General features: G+C 34.5%; 1 protein-coding gene across 8 annotated transcripts in view; it reads left to right on the top strand.

Annotated features, from left to right (window-relative positions):
* The first annotated feature begins 1,324 nt into the window (after positions 1–1,324).
* LOC144967497 (spondin-1-like) overlaps positions 1,325–8,302 on the top strand; it is a 278,046-nt gene continuing 271,068 nt past the window's right edge. For 2 of the 8 annotated variants that reach the window (XM_078904847.1, XM_078904837.1), the window contains exons 1-2: positions 1,325–1,513; positions 2,765–3,395. In XM_078904847.1, coding sequence (XP_078760973.1) covers positions 3,134–3,395 — 262 coding nt within the window. In that variant the 5' untranslated portion in view covers positions 1,325–1,513; positions 2,765–3,133. Of the gene's footprint in view, positions 2,007–2,764; positions 3,396–8,302 lie in introns of all 8 variants that reach the window. The other 6 variants (XM_078904848.1, XM_078904851.1, XM_078904850.1 and 3 more) reach the window with 6 other exon arrangements.

Genomic DNA, 8,302 nt, shown 5'->3' with positions numbered 1-8,302 from the left:
ATTTAACCATGGGGGCTGTAAATTTGTAAATTGGAAGAAGATCGCTGGACACAGAAGTGAGAGATGCGCAACTGTATCATGGCCTCAACTGAGGAAAAATCGTCCATTCCTGGATGTGCTGGAGGAGAATACTTGCAGCCAGGGGCGTGACCATATCAGTTGATTTGGTGCCTGGCTCCACATCCATCTTTTAAACATGGATTATAGCATTTTAAAAAATATATATTAAATCTGAGAAATGGTATATACCGACTCTTACTTATTTGAATAAGTCTTTTCTTTAATTTTTCCCCTTTCTTTTGTATTTACAAATATAGCATGTTTTAAGTCATTCATTTTCTTCTGATTCTGGCACCACCTTATACTATAAGCATGCCACGCCACTGCTTGCAGCGTTTACCCAAACAGTGACAAAGAGTATTTAAGAAGAAAAAAAAAACATTTCAAAACTTGAGCTTTTATATAGCCAATATCCACTAAAGGTGCTCAAAGTGCTTTACAAAGGGTTCCTGACGAACAAGCAATACTAAACAGGCAGGACGTGATATGACGCCGTTAAGCGATACATGTGACCACAAACTCTAGTCTGTGCATCTGACTGAGTACGGTGAGAGAATGTGAGTAAAGAGCCTTTTCCAAGGCTCGAACCCAGGATCTTCCGATCCGAAAGCGAGTGTCATACCACAAGACCACATAGCCGCATAAATAATTTAAATCTGTCTGTTAATGGAAATTGTTTAAAGTTTTTATTGAACTTCCTAAAATATGACACCAGCCAATTTCGCTTTAGACATTTTTATGACCCAAAAATTTGAGCAAAATGAAATGCCTTTTATTAAGGAGAGTGAGTTTTGTTATTCAAACTTTAAAGATTTAAATTTCCAAATTTATGATCAATTCGTCTTTCGACTTAAATTTTAAACACACACACACACACACACACACACGCACAAATATATATATATATATATATATATATATATATATATATATATATATATATATATATATATATATATATATATTCGACATAAGACCAAATTAATGCGATGGGTCACATATTGAAAGTGACGGAAGTGCTATTTGACTCCTAAAATCATTCGAACAAATATTTCACGTCTTCCCTTCGTCATTAATCTGTTGGGCGAGTCGGGGGGTTACTTTTGGATCCCAATTTTTCATGTTGTCTCGCTCGAACCACTACTCCGGTCTGTCTGGTATTTTTAACGGGCCGAAGATTGATCAAGCTGGCGATGATTGTCAGTGGTAAAAACTAAAGTAACAGTAGCTAGTAAGGAGTCCCTAAATGGTGCATACATACAACATACCAGTTGGTCGCAGCTGTTTGTGTGGTTGTGTGCGCGCGCGAGGACTGAGGACCGACGACCGCGAATCAACAAGCGGGACGGACGGACGGACGGTCGGAAAGGCGATAGACAGACAGAAGTTATTGTTTCGATCCGCTCGCGTGATTGAATGGGGAATGGTACTAACTGCGCGGAGACTTGAAAAGGTCTTGTTTACTCTAACATACAGAGCGGTTTTTTATTTTCTACTTTCCATAATAACACTTTCCAATTCCAGGTGTTTGATTTATCTTTTTTTATTCCTTTCCCATTTTGATTTCGTTGTGCGATACCAAGTAGCTACTAAGAGTAGATAGATTTAGTGTTAGCAGCGACGCTGTCTCCTCTCACTCTCACCTTCCGTAAGAAGCGGGGATTGAATTGTCTGCGAGCGTTCGACACACGTTTTCGATACAACTTGCATACCTGCAATGTAACCAAAATATATATATTACTACTAAAAAAAGACAAGTGTTTTCAATAAGTAGAGAATATATAAATAAATATTAACCGTGTTTTGTCAACGCTCGTGTCGTCAATATCAGATTTCGCTTTGGATAATTAGAAGTTTTTTTTGTGTTGAGTGTGGTGACTTTTCGTTTTTGGATTTTTGTCAGTTTGTATTTCGATATGTGAGTGAATAATAATGATAGGCTCCCGGTAAATGAATTTCGGTTGTGATTTTTAACGATTATTAATAGCTAAATGTGGTAAATAGTCAAGAGGCTAAATTTTCCGAGTCAGTAACAAACTAAAAACAACAACAATAACAACAACAGACAAGCTATCGATCAAGAATATCTCCCGTATCATCCTCTTTCTATTCTTGTTATCCTCCTTCATATTCTACCTCTCTCACTCTCGTTTGTATAACGATACTGATATTATTATCATTATTATTAGCTAATAATAATAAAATAATATTTATAATAATAATAATAATAATAATAATAATAATAATAATAATAATAATAATAATAATAATAACTGTTATTTTATTATTATTATTGTTATTGTTAATATTATTTATTATTATTATTATTATTATTATTATTATTAGTATTAGTATTAGTAGTAGTAGTAGTAGTAGTAGTAGTAGTAGTGTAGTAGTATCATTATAATTATTATTATTAATATTATAATTATTATTATTATTATTATTATTATTATTATTATTATTATTATTATTATTATTATTATTATTATTTTTATTATTATTATTGTTACTATTATTATTTTTATTATTATTATTATCATTATTATTATTATTATTATTATTATTATTAGTAGTAGTAGTAGTAGTAGTAGTAGTAGTAGTAGTAGTAGTAGTAGTAGTAGTAGTAGTAGTATTATTAATATTATTAGTATTATTATCAATATCATTTTAAAAATAAAACTACTGCTTATATCAATTTCAGCCTTGTGAATAGTACTTAACAACCAAAGAAATTATCTTTTTTTTGAAAGCAATGACAACCATGTTTCCCAAGGAACAAAAACAAGTTGCTTCTTTCAATGGAGGAGTAGGCTGATCACGTCACTGGCTTGAATTTTCTTTATCATGACATGCGTTCTGGATAGATGAACGCGAGTGATATTTATTATTTTCATTTTTCTTGGATATAATATTTCTCAATTTCATTCAATTTCAACAACTCAACTAAGTTGAATTTAAAATTCGACCAACCAGCCAGCCCAACCGAACTACCTCGGCATTTTGTGAATCATTACCTACCAATTCCATATAAGGGCATTACCGTGGTCTCTAATCGTCATCATATATCATCATGAAGCAGCTAAAATCGTTTTCGGATAATTTCGTGTTTAAAATTAATACGCATTTCATAATCTCCCTCATTGTGACGTCGTTGTGTTTCGTTCTGGTGCCGAACGGTGCCGATGCTGCAATCGGATCATACGTCACACAGATCTGCAAACGGATCCCCATTCACACCACAGCTGAGAAGACCAAAGGAGACAATGGATTTAAAATACGGGTGCTGGGATTACCTTCTGAGGATAAGTACAATCCGGAGAAGACATATCAAGGTAGGCCAAATTTTAAACTATAAACAAAAGGGTATATCCAATATGACTGCTGTACTCTGAAAAAAGAAGCCCCCCCCCCCCCCCCCAAAAAAAAAAAAAAAAAAAAAAAAAGACAAAACCAATCCCCCCCCCCCCCCCCCCCCCAAAAAAAAAAAAAAAAGAACAACAAACAAACATCAACAACAAAAAAAAAAAACAACAGAAAAAAAACCAAAAAATCCACCCGTTTTTGAGATTTTGGCCACAAAATACGTTCTCCCAATTAAATATCGATCGACTAAATAAATAAGAATAAATAAACAAAAATACCTTTTATTCACCCCATAGGGGAAATTTGTCTCTGAGGTCTATTCCAAGGGAAGACTGGAATAACCCAGGCGTTAGCCGCAGTGCAGCGCCGCAAATTGAGCTAGGGAGAGGTAACTTACTCAAGGCCACTCAGCGCTGCGGCAGGTGATAACCCAATTCCTTATGGGCTCATGTTGTCATGTAAATCTCAAAAAGAGACGCAAAATATTATCCATTAAAACTATGTTGAAACTAGGCCCATTTTAGCCTTCGGTTATCAGATCTGCGAATTTGTACACGTAGCTTTGTATGTAAAATTGTCTCAATAACGAGGTCGGTGTCCTAAATGTATCCGTCTTTACATTACAACGTTCCCGTGTGATTCATTAGTGTTGTTGAGACACGCGCCTCAATACATGTTACACCAAAATTATGTTGGTCATCGTATCACTTTTCACATGTACACTGAGAAAAATAAATAATTTAAAAAATCCCCTTTATTCATCTCATAGGGGAATTTTTTTTTTAAACTGTAACAGCTCGGTCATCAAAAGAAATCAAAATATCTCAAGAAATATGACATGTGCCCAATATGCGACTTAACTTGTAAAAGAATGAAACAAAATAAGTAAAAATAAAACAAAATTCCCTTTATTCATCCCATAGGCGAAATTTGTCTCTCTACGGTCTATTCCAAGGGAAGACTGGAATAACCCAGGCGTCAGCCGCAGTGCAGCCTCGCAAATTGAGTTAGGGCGAGGTGACTTGCTCAAGGCTACACAGTGCAGCGGGGCAAGTGATCGAACACGGCACCTTTCGGGTACGAACCAAAGATCGTACATTGCGACTGGCGCCTAAGCTATTTCAGTCTTTGCTTGGAATAGACCCTCGAGACAAATTTCCCCTAATTGATGAATGAAGGGATGTTCATTTTATTTTTATTTATTTTATTTCATTCATTTACAAGCTCAAGTCGCACATTGGGTACATGTCATTTTGTAGACAGGTTTTGATTTCTGTTGATGACTGAGGTATAACGGTTTTTAAAAAAAATGTAATTTACTACTACTACTACTACTACTACTACTACTACTACTACTACTACTACTACTACTACTACTACTACTACTACTTCTACTACCACTACTACTACTACTACTACTACTACTACTACTACTACTACTACTACTACTACTACTACTAATAAATAATAATAATAATAATAATAATAATAATAATAATAATGATAATAATAATAATAATAATAATAATAATAATAATAATAATAATAATAATAATAATAATAATAATAATAATAATAATAATAGTTATAAAAATAATAAAATAATAATGATAACAAAAATAACAATTAATGAAATGCGATATAAAAATATACGTATTACAACGTTGAATTCAAGACATTATTATTGTAACAAGCACTTTGTTGAAATTCTATCCCTTGTACATGAATAGATATCATGGCTTCTTTATCACGAAAAAAAACGCTTTTATTGCCTTGACTTGGAATTGATATTTATTTTCACTACGACTCACAACACACTCGTGTTTGAAGAGAACGAATGAACTGGGATATTACAGTACAATGTGAGAAAACACACTTGGGTAGAATCGTGTTAAACATTCAATTTCCCGTCATTGCGTATAGATAGAATGCGCTTGGCCAAGGAGTTCACAACATTGCCATCCGGAAGTATAACGGACCAACACACAAACTCTGTGTAACCATGAACCTTTGTAGTCTGGTTAATACAGTTTTGTGAGAACAACTCACAAACGCGGATGGCAAAAACAATAACAAAGGCCTGAGTGACGTCATCTGCATACTATCTATAGATAGTATGAAGTTGACGTCACTCAGGTCTTTGTTATTGCTTTTTGCCACCCGCGTTTATGAGTAATTCTCACTAAATAAACTGTATTAACCAGACTATAAACGTTCAAGGTTACACATAGTTTTGTGTGTTGGTCCGCGTTACTTCCGGATGGCAATGTTATGAGTTTCTTAGCCAAGCGCATACTATCTATAGATAGTATGAAGTTGACGTCACTCAGGTCTTTGTTATTGCTTTTTACCACCGCGTTTATGAGTAATTCTTACTAAATAAACTGTATTAACCAGACTAAAAACGTTCAAGGTTACACATAGTTTTGTGTGTTGGTCCGTTTATACTTCCGGATGACCATGCTGTGAGCTTCTTAGCCAAGCGCATACTATCTATTAAGCTCAAGACTAATGCTAACTTGCGCGTTTTATGATCGTATTATTTTGATGTACTTCTTCATAAACAACCTCAGCAACTGTTTAACAATAACTGTGTTTTGTTTATGGTTTGGTGTGTATTGTTCAAAGTTTACCGCGTTTAAGTAAGTGTGTGCAGCGACAACTCATCCGCCTTTTTCAGCCCTTTTGTTACGCTTGACACTTAAATTTATGTTTGTCTTCTTGATAATAGAAATTCACATAAACTCGATGCTTTAACGACCTATGAAAGAAGTCAAACTGTGTCATTAATCCGGTGACGCCAAAAAGAAAATGACAATCACAAAGATTTCGAGAATTGCAGACGGTTACAAAGTTATTCATTATTTATTATATTTTTTAAATTCAATATTTCCACTCGTTTGTTGTTGTTGTTGTAAATGCGACCCATCGCCTCTCATTGGTATTATGTCGGTATAAAACCTTAAACCAATAATTAAATCTAACGGTAGACCAATCAGAAATATCAAATGGAGTTTTGTACGTCATGATATTCTTCTCCCACACCCCACTTAAACCGTGTAAACTTCAATCAAGATTCATATTATTTTGAACAATAAATTCAATTTTTTCAGGGTTTAAATCACCGCCATTTAAAACCGATTTGATGAGATGAATCACAAATTTAAAATATAACTGGTTGTAATTTGGTTGTCAACCTTTACAATCTAAACCTGAACACCCGTGTTGAGACGATGTAATCTGCGTTTCTTTTGTCATTGATTCAATATCGTGTTTGGCAACAGTATCCCTTTTCATTCTATAGAATCAGCACCGTAAAACTACACAGCGCTACTCAATGTTAGCTTGTCAAAGCTGGTTATTTACTGGCTTGTTTTTTTATAAGGATTTTTACGGCGATTCTTAGTCGACACTTTGAAGTCATATCAAAATCGTCAGTGTCGAAAAGGTATTTGAAGAAGTGAGCGGTTTTCCAAAACTCCCTAACTCCCTTTTTCCAATATTGAGATATTGAGGATTATTTTCCATATAATGTCTCATTCGGTCTATTATTTTATCATAATTTAACCTCAAATGCACAGAAACCTAGATAAATTCTTGTGTCAATTGATGCTTAAAACAAAGATGACATTTCAATTTATCTCATGGATGGAAAATCTCAAAAACTAGAAAAATCGACAAAACGAGTTTTGGAAAACCAGCCTTCATTTTATTTCAATATAGGAATCAAAACTCGCTCTTTTCATTGACGGCATCTAAAATAACTCCAGAGGGCATAGAAACAATTCCATGCTCTCTGAATAGCCCAAAATCAAGTTAACCTTACAATTTGAAATTGGAATTTTACATAACGGGATATCCACTAAACGTGCTCAAAGCTCTTTACAAGGAGTCCCTGGGAAACAGCAATATTCATCATTTAGGACGGGACACGACGCTTGTTCGGGGAAATTACATTTTTTTCAGACAGAGACAATGCTGTTAACGGCCAGGTACTCATTTTATACATGAGCATTGTGAGTGAATGTGAGTAAAGAGCCTTCTCCAAGGGTTCAACTATGCGCCGAACGAAGCTCGAACCCAGGACCTTCCGATCCGAAGCGAATGTCATACCACTAGACCACAAAGCCACATAATTCAATGATAAACATGCTCAACCGATATAATACCGTTTTGAGCTGTAAGTCACATACAATCATGAATTACATCATTTCTACGGGAGCGGTTCGTGTTGAATCCGAGACAGCTTTTGCTTCTAAAAATCCAGGATAAAATCAGTCTCTAAATCATGTTTTCTTTTACCTTTATCGCATTTTTCAACTCAACGATTTTAACGGAGTTATCGTCTGGGTTTTTATGTTCCCAACAAATCAACTTGACATTAAAATGTGTGCCTTCAAAGTCTTCAATTTTATTTCATTTAGTTTGATGATTATAAAACAAAAAAAATCGAATGTTTTATATGACCGCATAATGCGAAATGAACTCAACCAGACTGTTTGGAATTCATATTTTTAAAAAACAAATTAAAAAAACAAAACAACACAATATGAAACATTCCATAGCGTCGACAGATTCTGATATCTGAATTTTAAAACTGTCGTATGAACTCTTTCATACTCATGTTGTTTTGCTGTTGCTTTGTTTTAACCAGTTCACTACCGTAATCTGGAAAGAAAGACGGGTATGCTATAAAACAATTTGGCCAGAAAACTCGTCCTTCAAATATCGACCGATTTAAATGACCCTCATCTTGTCAAAACTCTTAAACATTGCGACTTGATGGAAGACCTCGCGACGTTCCAGGCTTGAGAGATGTTTACCAAGACGAGGGTAGTTTAAATCGATCGATATTTGAAGGACGAGTTTTCTGGTC

The sequence above is a fragment of the Berghia stephanieae genome, chromosome 3, assembly GCF_034508935.2.
Source record: "Berghia stephanieae isolate SIO BIC M18660-M18661 chromosome 3, UCSD_Bste_1.3, whole genome shotgun sequence".
In the NCBI taxonomy this organism is placed as follows: Eukaryota; Metazoa; Mollusca; class Gastropoda; order Nudibranchia; family Aeolidiidae; genus Berghia; species Berghia stephanieae.
Note: the sequence above shows the minus strand (reverse complement) of the source record. Positions and strands in the feature narration are given on the sequence as shown.